General features: G+C 44.0%; 1 protein-coding gene across 6 annotated transcripts in view; it reads left to right on the top strand.

Moving 5' to 3' along the window:
* Nucleotides 1-17,957, top strand: part of ZKSCAN1 (zinc finger with KRAB and SCAN domains 1) — a 47,951-nt gene extending 29,994 nt beyond the window's left edge. For 5 of the 6 annotated variants that reach the window (XM_078356670.1, XM_078356671.1, XM_078356664.1 and 2 more), the window contains 5 exons: nucleotides 3,692-4,207; nucleotides 4,431-4,584; nucleotides 6,193-6,284; nucleotides 6,581-6,707; nucleotides 10,074-17,957. In XM_078356670.1, the coding sequence (XP_078212796.1) occupies nucleotides 3,782-4,207; nucleotides 4,431-4,584; nucleotides 6,193-6,284; nucleotides 6,581-6,707; nucleotides 10,074-10,966 (1,692 nt within the window). In that variant the 5' untranslated portion in view covers nucleotides 3,692-3,781 and the 3' untranslated portion in view covers nucleotides 10,967-17,957. The remainder of the gene's footprint in view (nucleotides 1-3,691; nucleotides 4,208-4,430; nucleotides 4,585-6,192; nucleotides 6,285-6,580; nucleotides 6,708-10,073) is intronic. The other variant, XM_017966487.5, reaches the window with a different exon arrangement.
* Nucleotides 17,958-18,626: the final 669 nt, after the last annotated feature.

Here is an 18,626-nt window from a genome sequence, read left to right as displayed (position 1 = left end):
GTTCTTGAACAGCGATAAGTGGCAAGTGGTGTTTTAGCTTAGCTTTGAAGGATAAGTAGGATTTGAAAAGGCAGAGAGGACTGCAAAGGAAGTCCCAGGTATGGAGTGTGATGTGGGGAAAGAATGGCAGTCAAAATACAAGGCATATGTAGGAAATACTGAGGAGAGTGCTTTTTGGATAGGGAAGGTTTATGGGGGGGATTGATGGGAAAAGAAGCTTGAGGGGAAATTGGGACCAGGCACTGGACAATATTGACTGCAAGGCTGTAGAGTTTTAGAAAAAATAATCTGAGAGGTGGATTGTGGGAGAGTAGGGAGAAAATGAAGGCAGGGAACCAGAGAAAGGAAGCTGGACTTCATGGAACTAGATAAATAAGTATGGCCTGTGATCCCAGCACTTTGGGAGGACAAAGCAGGTGGCTCACTTGAGGCCTGGAGTTTGACACCAGCCTGGCCAACATGGTGAAACCCTGTCTCCACTAAAAATACAAAAATGAGCTAGGCATGGTGGCGTGTGACTGTAATCACAACTACTCAGGAGGCTGAGGCTGGAGAATCGCTTGAACCCGGGAGGCGGAGTTGCAGTGAGCTGAGATCATGCACTCCAGCCTGGGCAACAGAGCAATACTCTGTTTCAAAAAAAAAAAAGATAATTTTTGTGCTGTTATATGTACGTGATCCGTTTTCCACCAGAGAATATGTTCAGTGGGCGCCATATAACTGAAAATGCTTTTGCTGGTTTAAACTCTTGGTTTAACTCCTCATGATAAAGCAGTTGAACAGTCTGTTTCTAAAGCTTCAGTTTGATGCTTAGTTTTGGTGGCTGTGGAGGTGAAAACGTTACTTCACAAAGATTTGTAGTGTCAGTTCTGCTTAGCAACTTTGATCCAACCCGTCAACCATGCTAAATTTTTGTTGTTGAAATTCAAAGAATATATTTCTATTTTCCATTACTTTAAATCACCTGTCCTTACAAATGAATTAGGCAGTGGCATTTTATATTTTTAACAAATAGGCTTAAGACCCACCTGAAATTCTTAATTAGAAAGATTTTTAAACAGGTTAGAAAATACTTCCAAGTTTCTCAGGCCTGGAGTGCAGTGGTGCAATTTCTGTTCACTGCCACCTCCACCTCCCGGGTTCAAGTGATTCCCCTGCCTCAGCCTCCCGAATAGCAGAAATTACAGGTGCCCACCATCATGCCTGGCTAATTTTTTGTATTTTTAGTAGAGACCGGGTTTCACCATATTGGCCAAGCTGGTCTCGAACTCCTTACCTCAGGTGATTCCCCTCCCCCCACCCCCCTGCCTTGGCCTCCCAAATTGTTGGGATTACAGGCATAATCCACCGTGCCTGGCCCCAAGTTTCTAAAATGTGAACGTAGATGGCGATGGCTTTTTCCTGGATATTTGATACCATTTTTGGCGGTTAAATTACATAACAGTGGAAACATTTCATACAGCTGTTCTTGTACTTGCTCTTTCTTTGCACTTATTTTTTTTTAAAGAACCTACTTTCTCACTCATTGGTGACTTTTTGTTTGGTTTAGATTGACATTGGTTTTTACCTCCTACTGTGGCTAAAACCTTGCTCTAGCTAGACGCTTCATCTGTGCCATTTTCTTGCTGTTCACGTTTCTTTGTATCATTAGCGTGTCCTGTAATTGCAGTTTCTCTACAAGAATCTTTTTTTTTTTTTTTTAAGATGGAGTCTGGCTCTGTTGCCCAGGCTGGAGTGTAGTGGCATGATCTCAGCTCACTGCAACCTCCACTTCTGGGGTTCAAGCGATTCTTCTGCCTCAGCCTCCCAAGTAGCTGGGACTACAGGCATGTGCCACCACGCCAGCTAATTTTTGTATTATTAATAGAGACGGGATTTCACCATGTTGGCCACGCTGGTCTCAAACTCCTGACCTCTTGATCCACCCACCTTGGCCTCCCAAAGTGCTGGGATTACAGGTGTAAGCCACAAGACCCGGCATTTCTCCCCCACCCCCAGACAGGGCCTTGCTGTCACCCAGGCTGGAGTGCAGTGGTGTGATCATAGCTGATTGCAGTCTCAAACTTCTGGTCTCAGTTCTCCCACCTCAGCCTCCTGAGGAGCTGTGACTGCAGACAGTCCTCATGCCCAGCTCATTTTTTTCCTTTTTCATAGAGACTAGGGCTCCTGTGTTGCCCAGGCTGCTCTCAAACTCCTGGCCTCAAGCAATCCTCCTGCCTCAGCCTCCAAAGGACTGGAATTATAGGCATGAGCCACCACATCTGTCTACAAGAGTCTTAAGGCTGCTTGGCTCTTTTATGAGAGTAATATTAGTTAAAGCTAGATTTTTTTTTTTTTGAGACAGTCTTGCTGTATCGCCAAACTGGAGTACAGTGGCATCATCTTGGCTCACTGCAACCTCCATCTCCCAGGTTCAAGTGATTCTTCTGCCTTAGCCTCCCAAGTAGCTGAGACTAAAGGTGTGCCACCACGCCCAAGTAATTTTTGTATTTTTAATAGAGACAGGGTTTTACCATGTTGGCCAGGATGGTCTCAATCTCCTGACCTCGTGATCCTCCTGCCTCAGACTCCCAAAGTGCTGGGATTACAGGTGTGAGCCACACCCAGCCAAAGCTAGATTTAAAAATCCATTATTTCATATAACTGGTTCTCAGATAAACCAGGCTACATCACAGTGTCTAAAATGAACAACACCTGTGACAGGTCAGCACAGACTAAGGATATTAGTGTCAATTTGTATGTTAAATATGGCTTAATTTCTCTTTTAAGATGCAGACATTCTAATATTTTCTGTATCCCTTCAGGATTATCTTGTACTTTGGTAACCACAATTTAGACTGGCCAACGCATCCATAAAAATAGTGAAAATAGCTAGATGTACAAAAGTAGGTCCTAGGGCTTCAAATTTGGTGGAATATCGACTCTACTAGGCAGCCCTCTGCTACTGACCAAACCTAAGCCTTAGTTATGTCATCTGTAAAATGGCACTTTACAATTTGGCTGACCCGCTAGGGCTATTGTGGGGACAAAAGAGGATGGTGCATGTTCCACTTTAAGCCTGGCACCTGGCACCCTGCTAACATTCAGCTCTCTCTGGGCCAGGCACCATCAGTGCTCCATTTCATAAGCTGCTCTCCACCTGCAGGTAAATCACTCTGACTCCAAGCAAACACCCCGAGGGTGGAGTCTGCTTGTTTGAATCCTGTGTTTGAGGTTTCTGTTTTGCAAATCTTGATACAAGATGTGACAGTAAAGACTGTCGTTTTTTCCTCAGTTTTTCAGGATCATTCTTTTTTTTTTTTTTTTTTTTTTTGAGACAGAATTTAACTCTTGTCACCCAGGCGTAGCACAATCTCGGCTCACTGCAACCTAAGCCTCCTGGGTTCGAGCAATTCTCCTGCCTCAGCCTCCCGAGTATCGGGGATTACAGGCACCTGCCACCACGCCTGGCTGATTTTTGTATTTTTAGGAGAGGTGGGGTTTCACCATGTTGGGCAGGCTGGTCTTGAACTTCTGACCTCAGGTGATCTGCCCACCTTGGCCTCCCAAAATGCTGGGATTACAGGTGTGAGCCACCGCACCCAGCCTCAGGAGCATTCTTATAGTGCCTTGATGTGCTGCTGCTTATGAAGTGTTAGCAGCACAGGTCACTTCGTAAAGGTACATACTAATTTTTTTTTTAATACTTCAGGAATAGTTCAGAAACACATCATAAAACGTCTCCCAGGATTTAAAGGCGAGCACAGACCCTGTTTGGATCAAGTCAGTTCCTAGAGCTTGAATGATGACTGCTGAATCACGGGAAGCCACGGGTCTCTCCCCACAGGCTGCACAGGAGAAGGATGGTATCGTAATAGTGAAGGTGGAAGAGGAAGATGAGGAAGACCACATGTGGGGCCAGGATTCCAGCCTACAGGACTCGCCTCCTCCAGACCCAGAGATATTCCGCCAACGCTTCAGACGCTTCTGTTACCAGAACACTTTTGGGCCCCGAGAGGCTCTCAGTCGGCTGAAGGAACTTTGTCATCAGTGGCTGCGGCCAGAAGTAAACACCAAGGAGCAGATCCTGGAGCTGCTGGTTCTGGAGCAGTTCCTTTCCATCCTGCCCAAGGAGCTCCAGGTCTGGCTGCAGGAATACCGCCCCGACAGTGGAGAGGAGGCTGTGACCCTTCTAGAAGACCTGGAGCTTGATTTATCAGGACAGCAGGTAAAAACAGGTGAAACCTATTATGTGTGAGCAGGGCATGGATGTTGAAGCTGGAACCAGGAGAAGTCTTAGCAGTCTTTAGGTGATTAGGTGGTTACTCTGTCTGAAAAAGGTTCTGGCCTTCTCCTCCCTGCATCCACCTGCATACAGTCTGTTTTTAAATATTTTAAATTGCTGTTTACAAAGTGATTAACCCACAAGCCCAACCTATTTTTGTCTTCAGGTCCCAGGTCAAGTTCATGGCCCTGAGATGCTTGCAAGGGGGATGGTGCCTCTGGATCCAGTTCAGGAGTCCTCGAGCTTTGACCTTCATCATGAGGCCACCCAGTCCCACTTCAAACATTCCTCTCGGAAACCCCGCCTCTTACAGTCACGAGGTAAGAAGCAAGATTTCATTTGGAGAAAGAGAAATGATTCAGGATGAGCGACCTCTCTGTGCTGCTGAGTGCCTGTGATGAAGAAGCATGCTTGGCCTGGGCAACATAGCAAGATCCTATCTCTACACAAAAATAGAAAAAATTGCCAGGTGTGGTGGTGCACACCTGTGGTCTCAGCTACTCAGGAGGCTGAGGTGAGAGGATTGATTGAGCCCAGGAGGTTGAGGCTGCAATGAGCTGTAATTATGCCACTGATCACTCCAACCTGGGCAACAGAGCAAAGACCCTGTCTCAAAAGCTACTTAAAGAAAAAAATTAGGCTGGGTGTGACGGCTCATACCTGTAATCTCAGCACTTTGGGAGGCTGAGGCAAGTGGATCACTTGAGGTCAGGAGTTCGAGACCCAGCCTGGCCAACATGGTAAAACCCTGTCTCTACTAAAAATATGAAAATTAGCTGGGCATGGATGTCATGTGCCTGTAATTTCAGCTACTCGGGAGGCTGAGGCGGGAGAATCACTTGAACCCGGGAGGTAGAAGTTGCAGTGAGCCAAGATTGCACCATTGCACTCTAGCCTGGGTGACAGAGCAAGACTCTGTCTTTAAAAAAAAAAAAAAAAGTTAATTAAAAATTTTTAAAAACAGGCACGGTGGCTCACGACTATAATCCCAGCACTTTGGGAGGTGAGGTGAGTGGATCACCTGAGTGGGGGGAGTTCAAGACCAGCCTAACAACGTAGAGAAACCCCATCTCTACTAAAAATACAGAATTAGCCAGGTGTGGTGACAGACGTCTGTAATCCCAGCTACTCCAGAGGCTGAGGCAGGAGAATCGCTTGAATCCAGGAGGCAGAGGTTGCAGTGAGCTAAGATTGCACCATTGCCCTCCAGCCTGGGAAATAACCGCGAAACTGTCTCAAAAGAAAAAAAAAAAAAAGCTTACCCAGAGGTAAGAAGACCTCCTTACTTCCCTGCCTTTCTGGATATTGCTACTAAAGTGGGTTTTTTTTGTTTTTTTGGATTTCATTGAGACAGGGTCACACTCTGTCATCCAGGCTGGAGTGGGGTGGTATGATCATAGTTCACTGCAGTCTTGACCCATTTTGCTCAAGCCATCCTCCCGCCTCAGTTGCTACTAAAGATTTTAAAGCTGTGTTGTGTTTTCACAAGTGTAGGCATCAGTGGGATTCTTATATCCTGGTATCATTCCTTAGACTGGGGAAAATTAGGAGCCAGACTTGAGTCATGGACTGAATGTACGCACTTCTACAGTTGAGAATAGGATACTGGGTTCCCATCCTGGCTCTGCCACTCTTAACTGTGACAATAGGCAAGTCATTTGTACTCTCAGGGACTCATTTTCCCTTTCTTCAAAATAAAAGGATTGGACCAGGTGATTAGGACCCTTTTATGACTCCTGCTTGAGAGTAGAGGTCTTGGGAAAACTGAGGCCTATGTTCTCTCGTTTGTGTTGTCTGGAATTCTCTATTTCGTACCTAAACACTGAACAGTGAACATGCTGGTGCAGGAAGGAACGTGCCCCGAGACCTTCTTTGAGCAAGGCTCCGAGCAGAGCTGATTTACTCACAGCCCCTTTCTCCTTCTCCAGCTCTTCCTGCCACCCACATTCCTGCACCCCCTCATGAGGGGAGTCCCAGAGACCAGGCAATGGCATCTGCGCTATTCACAGCAGATTCCCAGGTGAGCTGTGGCCCCTCTGCCCTCCTGAGTCCCCAGTGTCTGCCTCTGTTCCTGAGCTCTCTTTGTGGTCTCCACACAGGCTCTGGATGCCCCTGCTTTCAAAGAAGCCCCAACCCTGTCTCTTCCTTTTAGTGTCTTTCTACCACAAACTCCCTCTGCCCCCGGGCTCTGGCCACCTTTTCCTTCCCAGCATCCTGTGGCTTTGCAGCCACCTCTGTTCCTGACGCCAGGTTTGGGCAATGGGATCATTCCTGAGTTTGGGGGGAAATGACTGTGTTTGTCTCCTGTTATTTCAGGCAATGGTGAAGATCGAGGACATGGCTGTGTCCCTCATTCTGGAGGAATGGGGATGTCAAAATCTGGCTCGGAGGAATCTCAGTAGGGACAACAGGCAGGAAAATTATGGGAGCGCGTTTTCCCAGGGTAAGACAGATGCAGGCTTAATGTCTGATGAGATGGTTTTGCCTTGGCCGGGCACAATGGATCACACCTGTAATCCCAGCACTTTGGGAGGCCAAGGCAGATGGTTCATGAGGTCAAGAGTTCAAGACCAGCCTGGCCAACATGGTGAAACCCCGTCTCTACTGAAAATACAAAAATTAGCTGGGCATGGTGGCACACATCTATAATCCCAGCTACTCAGGAAGCTGAGGCAGGAGAATCTCTTGAACCTGGGAGGTGGAGGTTGCAGTGAACCAAGATCATGCCACTGCACTCCAGCCTGGGCAACAGAGTGAGACTCTGTCTCCAAAAAAAAAAAAAAGAAAAGAAAAAGATGCTTTGCCTCTTTATGTGTTAGCTGTAGGATATCTGATGTGTTCAGCTGAGTGTTTATGAAGACTTAGAGACTACCTAGACCCATATACCCTTTTTTAGACCAGAGAGTGAGAACGTTTGTGTTTATTTAACTCCAAAAGCATAGTATTGTGACACTGATTCCAGATGGGTTTTTTATCACTAGGTAGTTTTTGCCCTTTAAAATCAGAAATAATTGTGTTCTGAGTCCACTCATATGCCTGAGAGGCAGCTCTGCCACATTCCCATGGATTACAATTGAGGGGGCTCTGTCGGGGGAATATCTCTTTCCTAGCAGTGATGCCAATGCGCTGCTTTGTGTAGTTCCACAACTTGAACCTGGACTGTCCTTGTGATGAGGATTCCCAGCTTCTAAACTTAATGGTGATTTTCTGTAAAGAGCTCTGGGTCCTGGTTGTGTAGTAAGAACGAGGAAGTTCAACAGGCAGCCAGATAAGACAAGGCGACACCGTTGGCAGACATTTTCATTTGGCTCTTCTAGATATTAACCCCTCAGGACAGTGCTGCAAAGAGGCCTTCACATAAGTTCAATAATAAACAGGTACATAGCAAGACTTCTACCTGGGAGGGCAAAGGGAATGTGAATGAAGCGTGAACATGAAGGATGTTACTAATGAAACTTTGAGTTCTGTTTTCAATCATAGGCATAAATGGGGCTTGTAAATTCTCTTGATACTTGCTCTTTGTACTAGATGAATTTTTTTTCTTTTTTTTGAGACATAGAGTCTTTCCCAGTGCAGTGGTGCAATCATAACTCACTGCAGCCTTGACCTTCCCGGCTCAAGCCATCCTCCCACCTCAGCCTCCAGAGTAGCTGGGACTGCAGTCATGCATCACCATGCCCAGCTAACTTTTGCATTTCTCGTCATGTTGCCCAGGCTGGTCTCAAACCCTTAGGCTCAAGCGATCCACTCGTCTCCGCCTCCCAGAGTTCTGGGATTCACAGGCATGAGCCATAGCACCCAGCCTCCAGTATTATTTTCAGTTTCTTTTCAATTCTCAGTTATTCTGTGTCAGTCAGTGAAGGGTTTAATTATGTTTACTAATGCTATAACCACTTTTTTTTTTTTTTTACCTACCCCTCTGTTACTTGAGCACTGTCAGCTCTGTGCTCCTCTCCCTGATGGAGAGACACTGTTTCCTATGTCTGAAGGTTCTTGTAGCCTGCCATGTTCAAAACAAGTTCCTTGGCTAGGCACAATGGCTCACACCTGTAATTCCAGCACTTGAGGAGGCTAAGGCAGGAGGATCGCTTGAAGCCAGGAGTTCAGGACCAGCATGGGGAATATAGCAAGACCACTGTCTCCACAAAAAATTTTAAAAATTAGCCAGGCAGGGTGGTGCAGGCCTGCAGTCCCAGCTACTTGGGAGCTTGAGATAGGAGAATCGCTTGAGCCCAGGAGATTGAGGTTGCAGTGAGCTGTGTTCAGGGCACTATACTCCAGCATGGGTGACAGAGCAAAACCCTGTCTCAAAAACAAGAAACCAAGTCCTTGTTTGCCTACTAATCATCAACTTGTTGATGGGAAACTCACAGAATTAGAGAAATATTTACTTTTTTTTAAACTGTATTCCTTTGTTTCTGCTAATACCACTAATCATTTTCTATGAAAGACCAGTTCTTTTTTTAAACTTATGAATACTTGTTAGAAATGGAGCATGATCTTTTTCTTTTCTTGTCTTTTTTTTTGAGACGAAGTTTTGCTCTTGTTGCCCAGGCTGTAGTACAGTGGCACAATCTCAGCTTACTGCAACCTCCGACTCCCAGGTTCAAGCGATTCTCCTGCTTTAGCCTCCCAAGTAGCTGGGATTACAGGCCTGAGCCACCATACCTGGCTAATTTTTTTTATTTTTAGTAGAGATGGTTTTCACCATGTTGGCCAGGTTGGTCTCAAACTCCTGACCTCAGGTGATCCACCTGCCTCGGCCTCCCAAAGTTCTGGGATTACAGGCTTGAGCCACCACGCCTAGCCATGATATTTTAAATGTATACATATACCTTCCAATTAGTTATCAGGTGATCCAGTAACCTCTGTGACCTCTGAAGGCTCCTGCTTCTCATCCCTTTCCTCCTCCTGTGACTTGTTCTCTTCCCTCTGCTAATTCCCTGTGTGTCTGTTTCTTCCCATCCTCTCCCTATGCTCTCTTTGTCGTCATTTTCCCCTTACTCTCCACTCTTTGCTCTCTCATTTTCCAAATTTTTGTTGTTCCAAAACTGGGACAACAGATTTCCCTTTTCTCCTATTTAATCTCCAATTAATATTGTAAAGTCAGGCTGGACACAATGGCTCATGCCTGTAATCCCAGCACTTTTGGGAGGCTGAGGTACTCAGGTCACCTGAGGCCAGGAGTTTGAGAGCAGCCTGGCCAACATGATGAAACTGAATGTCTACTAAAAAATATAAAAATTGGCCGGTGTGGTGGCTCACACTTACAACCCCAGCACTTTGGGAGGCCAAAGCCGACAGATCATGAGGTCAGGAGTTTGAGACCAGCCTGGCTAACATAGTGAAACCCTGTCTGTACTAAAAATACAAAAAAGTAGCCAGGTGTGGTGGTAGGCATCTGTAGTCTCAGCTACTCGGGAGGCTGAGGCAGAATCACTTGAACCCCAAAGGCAGAGGTTGCAGTGAGCTGAGATCACGCCATTGCACTCTAGTCCAGGTGACAACGTGAGACTCTGTGTCAAAAAAAAAATTAGCTGGGCATGGTGGCGTGCACCTGTAGTCCAGCTACGCAGGAGGCTGAGGCAGAAGAATTGCTCAAACCCAGGAGGTGGAGGTTGCAATGAACTGAGATCACGCCATTGCACTTCAGCCTGGGCAACAGAGCAAGACTCTGTCTCCAAGAAAAATAAAAATAATGCGAAGTCATTTTACAGCCATGTAGAAGCTTCCCGGGAAACTATCACTTGATTCACCTGTATATTCAAAAAAAAAAGGTGCAATTTGAATTTTCTATTTCTTGTATCAGGTGGTGAAAACAGGAATGAGAACGAGGAGTCAACCTCAAAGGCTGAAACTGCAGAAGACTCAGCATCACATGGGGAGACAGCAGGAAGATTCCAGAAAGAGTTTGGAGAGAAACGTGACCAGGAGAGCAAAACAGGAGAAAGACAGCAGAAGAACCCTGAGGAGAAAACTGGGAAAGAGAAGAGAGATTCAGGGCCAGCTACAGGAAAGGACAAAAGAACCACCACAGGAGAGAGAGGCCCAAGGGAGAAGGGGAAAGGATTGGGAAGAAGCTTCAGTCTGAGCTCCAACTTCACCACCCCTGAAGAAGTTCCCACAGGAACAAAGTCTCACAGATGTGATGAATGTGGTAAATGCTTTACAAGAAGTTCCAGCCTTATCCGCCATAAAATAATCCACACTGGAGAAAAGCCCTATGAATGTAGTGAGTGTGGGAAAGCCTTCAGTCTTAACTCCAACCTTGTCCTGCATCAGAGGATCCACACAGGAGAGAAACCTCATGAATGTAACGAGTGTGGCAAGGCCTTCAGTCACAGTTCAAATCTCATCCTCCATCAGCGCATCCACTCTGGAGAGAAACCTTATGAATGTAACGAATGTGGGAAGGCCTTCAGCCAGAGCTCAGACCTCACCAAGCATCAGAGAATCCACACAGGGGAGAAACCCTATGAATGTAGTGAATGTGGAAAAGCTTTCAACCGAAACTCATACCTGATTTTGCATCGGAGAATTCACACTCGAGAAAAGCCCTACAAGTGCACTAAGTGTGGCAAGGCCTTCACCCGCAGCTCCACCCTCACTCTGCATCACAGAATCCACGCCAGAGAGAGAGCCTCTGAGTACAGCCCAGCCTCCCTTGATGCATTTGGCGCCTTCCTGAAAAGTTGTGTGTAAAGCAAGAATTTGCCATCAAGCCATTTCCCCCTTTTGTTTCTAAAATTATTTCAGAGATATGTGCCCATAGAGGGAAAAAGAAATACAGCCTAAATGGATTAAAACACAAAAATCACACTTCAGGATCCTCCTGGTCACATCAGCAGTGTTCTGCCTTTGTGTAGTAGTTAAGCATATAATCCTTCCACACAGCCCCTGCAGGGAAAAGCTTATCTGATGGATAATCCACGTGAGATTTCCACACAAGATAAAAGCACATGCATAGTAAAATGTCAAGCTTTTCAAGGTAACGAGGATACCTTTAAGGCACTCTTTGACCCCGGCAACCACAACATCATAGTTAAAAGATCAAGATTGGCTCCATGAACATGATAACGGAGGTTAAGATGCTACTTATTGCAAACAAGCCCTACTTTGGCCAACATCTTGCTTATTCCTCAAAAAAGAGGAATAGTGAAAACAAAAACGACATGGGGACATGCTGCTTAAGCTAGTTATATATATGGTAAGTTATATATGTGATCACTGGTAGCCTACCAAAGCTATAGAAATCTAGGACTGTGCTAGTCAGTATCAAACCAAAGATTTCTATCTCTCCTGAAAGAGAGGGTATGTGCACCAGTCTACAGTTCCAAAGGACTGCAACAAATGTAGATGGTTCTATCCTCATTCCTGAGATCAATTCTACTGAAATGGCAACAACAACTCAAAATACTTCTCTCCCTTTTTGAAATCCCTAAAGCACTATAGAACTCCCAAATGCATTTCTCCGCAAGTTAGCACTTGATTGTATACTGTCTTTTAATCCTTCATTGTTTCATGTATGAAGTCTTTAATCACCCCACCCCAAAAAAAGATTCAGTTGTCAAGGGATATATTTCTGTCCCTGCCAGCACAGTGCTGGACATAGTGAGTGCTGAAAACCTAAGAAGTACTCATTAAGACTGTAACAGGACTTCTGTGTGTGTGATAAAAGCCTGTGAATCGTGAGTCCCTGGCCTGGCTTCTAAAGAGGACCTTTGTAGCCACAAGGCATGCTAAACGTCTAGGGTCTGATGCTATTTTTGTTCCAAATATAAACGAAAGGCACTGGTTAGCTGCCTGCATAGACTTTCTAAACACAGATCACTGAGTAAATACCATGGAATGTCAGAAATGACTCTATCGTCGTCATCTTAAAGAAGAAAAATAACACTGACTAAGGTCATTTTTTTTTTAATCTCCTCCTGTGGCGAAGCTCTTAGAGTTCTTTTAGCTTCTGAACAGTGATGATTTGGGGATTTTCTGAATCATTTGTAACTTAGATACTGGAGCTCAGAAGATGGGATTTTTATTGCTTTTCAGAAAAAGGAATGTGGTAGAGAGCATTTTTTTCCACACTTTTCCAGTAACTTTGCAAAAGCATTAGTTGTTAACTGGCAATTACTAAATGTATTTTATTGCTCTGAGAAGCTCTCCACTGTACTGAGATGTATCTGGCTGTGTCATCATGATGCACAGTGACTTTTCTGTTTCTTATCACTAAAGATCGAGGTGAAGTTATGAAACTTCCATTGGTCCCATCGTCTGTGCAGAGGGCGCACTGCCTACCTAGAAGCTGATGGCAGAGACTGTTTCACACACAGGAAACCCAAGTATTGTGGGCTGTGTAGGTAGTCATCGGCACTCAAGCATAGGACAGCCCTGCAGAAACTTAGAAACATAGACTGAGAACAGACCTCAAGACTATCAGTGTGACCTCCCCATAGCAAGAGAACCCCATATATAGTTTGAGACTTGCCCTTAAGAAACTTACATTAAAACTGTATTCATCAGTCATTCACTGATCAACGGCTAATATCCATGGGACCAAATGGTTTTATGTGGCACCAACTAAGTAGGAGCTAAAATTCTGCACGGTGGCCATTCTTTGGCCTCTCCTTGACTTTATGACTTAAATCAACCACTATAGAAGCTTCCAAGCAGTTTCATCAATGTTACTTGGGAAAACATGTTGCAGGTTAACCAGTCACCAGGATACTTCTACCCATGCAACAGAAGGAAAACCTGTTACTCCGGAAGAGTATATCTAAGCAACTGTTTATGGTAAAGTGGAGGTAGAAAATGTATTAAGGATTTTCTTCAAAGAATAAGCCACAGCGATGGTTGTGTGGAAAACTGGTGCTTTTGAGCAAGGACTTTTGCCCTCTAGAAAGCAACTGAGGCCGGGCGCCATGGCTCACACCTGTAATCCCAGCACTTTGGGAGGCCAAGGTGGGTGGATCACCTGAGGTCAGGAGTTCGAGACCAGCCTGGCCAACATGGTCAAACCCCGTCTCTACTAAAAATACAAAAATTAGCCAGACATGGTAGCAGGCGCCTGTAATCCCAAGTACTTGGGAGGTTGAGGCAGGAGAATCACTTGAACCCAGGAGGCAGAGGTTGCAGTGAGCCAAGATAGTGCCATTATACTCCATCCTGAGTGACAAGCAAAACTCTGGCTCAAAAAAATAAATAAACAAATGAAAGTGAGGTGTGGAACTCCAGGCAACAACCCAAACACTGACCTTGTTTTTTAAAAGGGAAGGGACTTTGGTCATGTTTACATTGGCTTTTTTTTTTTTTCTTTCAGCCACAACTACATGCTGATAGAATTTGGCCATCATTTTTGGGTTTTGTTTTTAAATGGAAAATGTGACCTGTGCCCTCACATTTAATTCCATTTCATTGGGACATATTCCTGACTTTGTTGGATAGCTGCCACTGGGATTGCTTCAGACCTTCAGCATATGCTCTCCTTGAAGCAGCTATTTGAAAATATGTTTTCTGAGGAAAAAAAGGCTCCAGCTGTTTATTAAAACCACTTGCAGTGCATTCATTTATCAGATGCTCAATGCAAAGTGTAATTGGGTCATGGTCAAAAAATGCAACATCTCATTGGCGTTCGAGATAGTCATTCAAAAGTTTTTGGCTGGCTGAAGTTTGTTAACAGTTGAAACACCCTACAGTTAACCATTAGCATGCCAGTTGTCCTAATGGAAATTTTGAAGAATTTTTCAATATATACCCTGCCCTTGCCAGGAAGAGAAGTAAAATCTTCAGGTCATGGCGTATTTGTTTCTGCTCCAGCCTGGAAGGCAAGGCTAAAACCTGAGAATATTGATGTATGAGACATCTTGATATTAAGGCACTTAAAGGCATAAAAGTGAAACTGCTAAATATGTGTAGAGAGATTGACGTGTGATACATAGGACAGTTCACATAGACATCAGATAATTTATTCCAGAAAGGAACCTCTTGAATGTGATGAATATGGCAAAGCCTTTAATCACATCTCAGCCCTTAGCATCAGAAAGCCTACACTGTAAATAAACTTTATGAATATTATGAGTGAGGAAAACTTTCCTGTATTGCTTCCTCATTGCTTCAGACAGAAAATGAATTACGTCGGTATGTTCCAGTCGTGATGAATTTGAGAAACACTGCAAGAGGGAGCTCAATCGTGGCCCAGCACGGTGGCTCACACCTGTAATCCCAGCACTTTGGGAGGCCGAGGCGGACAGATCATGGGGTCGGTAGTTCGAGACCAGCCTGGCCAACAAGGTGAAACCCTGTCTCTACTAAAAATAAAAAATTAGCCAGGTGTGGTGGCGCATACCTGTAGTCCTAGCTACTCGGGAGGCTGAGGCAGGAGAATCACTTGAACCTAGGAGACAGAGGTTGCAGTGAACTATCATGCCATTGCACTCCAGCCTGGGTGACAAGAGTGAGACTCCGTATCAAAAAAAGGGAGCTCAATCTTAACTGCAGAGGATGTACAGACTGAAAAAAAAATGTGGGGAAATGCTTTAAAAAATTAGCAAAATGTGCGACTTCTTACAAAATTGTTAATGTTGAGTATTTCTATATATTTTATATGACCATAATGTCCGTTTGTGTTTTGTACCTTCAGTCCCTGTTACTGTTCAGTGTATTATCTATCTGTAAGCAGATTCTGTGTTTTATTTTAGTCTGTTTGACAGAACACATCACTCCAAAATGAAGTTTTGGAGTAAACAGTGAAGAAATCGATGTGGTTGTAGACAAAAAGTCAGTTCACAGAACAGAGCAGCGGGGAGATGAAGGGAAAAGCTTCATAGTTCGGTGCTTATCAAATCGAGATTGGTACATCTGTGAGGAAAGACAGGCTAATGGGGCACTAAAATGGAACAACTTTAAACATTCAGTATTTTGAGTTTTTCTTCAAAACCAAGAGGTTGACTTCTGAGCTGTCAGCTCACCATTGCACACAAAGGGATGGATTCTTTTGTCAGCAGAGGGTCTTCTCCGTGAAGTGAGAGTGGGAAGTGTACAGGAATGGCCAAGTGGGACTGCTTAAGCTGACCAGGTTCTCTAAAACGTACTCATTCTTTCCCACTGACTCACTCTTAAATCCTTAGGCTTAGAAAATTGGGGATAGGACTGGCCGGGCTCGGTGGCACACACCTGTAATCCCAGCACTTTGGAAGGCCTTGGTGGGCGGGTCACTTGAGGTCAGGAGTTTGAGATGAGCCTGGCCAATCTCTACTGAAAATACAAAAATTAGCCCGGCACGGTGGTGAGCGCCTGTAATCCTAGTTACTTGGGAGGCTGAGACAGGAGAATCGTTTGAACCAGGGAGGCAGAGGTTGCAATGAGCCGAGGGTGCACCACTGCCCTCCAGCCTGGATAACAGAGTGAGACTGTCTCAAAAAAAAAGAAAATTGGGGATAGGAGAACAGCAATAGGCATTCTCTGGAACTGGATGCAGATGCATCATCGTGGCATTGCAGGAAGCCTGCAATTTTGCAGTATTCCCGTGGCTGTGTTCCTGGGTTCACTGCTCCCACTTTTCTTCCCCTGGTCTATGATGATTAGGAGAAAGGGTTGTGAAGAGTCATTGCTGTGAAAGAATTGTTTTTGAATTTTTATCCTAGAATCAGTCACCTTTATTCCAGGTAGTCATGCTGATCTGCTTATCCAAAGCCAGCTAACCAGGTTCATCCTCATGGAAGACTCTGTATGAGTTGGAATAATAGTACTGAAATACACTCAAACAGTGACAGCAATACTTGCCAGGGGGGCCATATTTCTCTGTGTCCTACTCTGAGCAACTTCTCAGAATTACTTCTGAGGGGGCTGGGGTTTTCCCATCTGGGAAATCGAGTGAAGGTCTGCAGATTGTTAAATATAGAATTAGAGAAAAAGAAAAGTCAGTGGTATAAATAGATCACTTCGTAGAAGTTAGGGTAGATTTTTATTTCAAATACTGGAGAATTTAATAAAAAGCATTATTGTTTGAAAAGTTTTTCTAACAGATTTAGTTTGTGTTTTTAGAATGGACACTACTGTACATTTAAAAGCAATTATTTTGCTATTTAGATTACTTTTTTATTATCTGAAAATGAAACTATCTTTTACTTTTCAAAGCTTTGTGAAACAAACTTGAAGTTATAGGGAGATAAGCCATCTCCAATTCTGCAGGTCAAACAGAAGTTTGGGAAATACTTTTAACATCCCACAATACAGAATGTCTTAACATGAGAATTGAATTTCATGTTGTCTGGTTCCATTTAATAGACACCACCCAATCTCATGTTTTCCTGTTATCCTAAAACAATGGAAGGAAACCAGGTGTTTGGTAGACTTCATGGTCTGTGATGATTTTAATCGGAGATTCTCGCCTCCATTTACTAAAGAATCATGACTCAATTCAAATTGCACAGTAATCAGTAAAGTGAATATATCTTTAAAATGGAATTTTCTCCCTTCAGCAAGCACTCATTAAGCAGTGAGGCTGAGTATTTTAAAATATAAAGATAGATATGTATGAGTGATTGAAAGGTGGTATTAAAAAACTTAGATTTCATTCCAGTTTTAGGTTTGGGTTTTAAGTTCCTTTGGTCCAGGGAAGGGTTCAGGCAGCCACAGTCGCCCTAAATCACTGTCATTAAGTCTTCCAGCAAGGTTAAGTGCGTTATGGAAGGAAAAGGGGGAAGTGGACTGTAACAGCCTCTCCTGGGCTGAGGAAGAGTAATGAGGAAGCCTGAGGAGGGGCCAAGGAAAGGCTGTTGGGATGTGCTATGGTTGGTACCCGAGTGCCTTCCCCTCACCTCAACCAGGGAAGAGCATCCGGCTGCTTTTTAAAGTTTTTAGTCTGCCCTAGCAAAGACAAAGCATGTTAGATTAGAGATGCTTCTGCTGATTGCAGGGGTTCTTATTTGAAAACATATGAGGGGGGTGGGGTGGGAGGAGGCAGATTGTGGTTATGCAGGAAAATCTTGTCCTAAAAATATATGAGTTTGGGGGTAAGGGGTGGGATATCCAAGCAAAATTAGTAATTATTTTAAAATGAACATATGTATTTTTATTAACTTTTAGTTAAATATAGATTTTACAGTGAGGTGAGCATAAGCCTAGATCTATATAGAGAGCTAACTCAGGCATCGTCTCGTTTATTTGTAGACTATTAAAAACAACCTGTCCTGTTTTGTCATTTAGAATAAATTAGACCAAAAGAAGAAATATACTTGTCTCTGTATACCCGCAGAATGAAGTTACCATTGTTAAGAACTGGATTTCTCATTTTACTAGGTTCCGAAGAGTCAGGATGCTTGGTAGATGTTCGGTATGTGATTTTAAAAATTGACTTTGTTCACTTAAAGTTCTTCTTAACATTTCTAGGAAGACTTCTTTCAATAAATAATGGAATCTTAGAGGAAAAGTGGGTTTTTAAAAGCTAGGAAACTCTCCACTAAAAGTAATCATTGGAAACCTCGTTGAGGTCTAAAGTTTTAATCCTAAGAGAAATGGCAGCATAATGAAACATGTACACATTTATAGTCAGTGGTCCATCTTAGGAGGCCAGTGGTGTCTGATAAAGAAATATTAGAGTAGTGAGGTTGGGGAAGGAAATTGTGGGGATTTGTAATAAATACTCTATGTTGTTTCTCTTCTGAGTCATGGTAAAACAATAAATTATCTCTAGGTGGCAGTGCTTGTGCTGGTTTTTTATATATTTTTAAAAATCATCCTTGGTTGCATAAATACACATTGGGGGCAAAGAAAAAAAGTATTTCAAAGTTAAAAGGACTGGAACTGCAACCCACAAACAAAATTCTCACACAAAACTCTACCAAAAATAAAATTCAAAGACCTCCCAGTCCTAGGAATGAACCCCTCCTCTCAGCCAAGGGCATTCCAAAGTTAACCTGAAAAACAAGTTCAGGCCATGCTGGGAAATGGGAGCCAGACATGCCTCATTATACCATCTTCCCTTATGGAATTACTGGTACAACAGACTTTTTTTTTTTTTTTTTTTTTTTTTTTTTTGAGACAGAGTTTCGCTCTTATTAGGCTGGAGTGCAATCGCGTGATCTCGGCCCACCGCAACCTCCACCTCCTGGGTTCAAGCAATTCTCCTACCTTAGCCTCCCGAGTAGCTGGGATTACAGGCTGCGCCACCATGCCCAGCTAAGTTTTGTATTTTTAGTAGAGACAGGGTTTCACCATGTTGACCAGGATGGTCTCGATCTCTTGACCTAGTGATCCACCCGCCTCGGCCTCCCAAAGTGCTGGGATTATAGGCATGAGCCACTGCACCGGGCAACAGACTCTTTAAGACTGATAGACATGGTTGGGCACAGTGGCTTACTCCTATAAT

The sequence above is a fragment of the Callithrix jacchus genome, chromosome 2 (assembly GCF_049354715.1).
Source record: "Callithrix jacchus isolate 240 chromosome 2, calJac240_pri, whole genome shotgun sequence".
NCBI lineage: Eukaryota > Metazoa > Chordata > Mammalia > Primates > Cebidae > Callithrix > Callithrix jacchus.
This window is presented reverse-complemented; position numbering and strand designations above follow the sequence as displayed.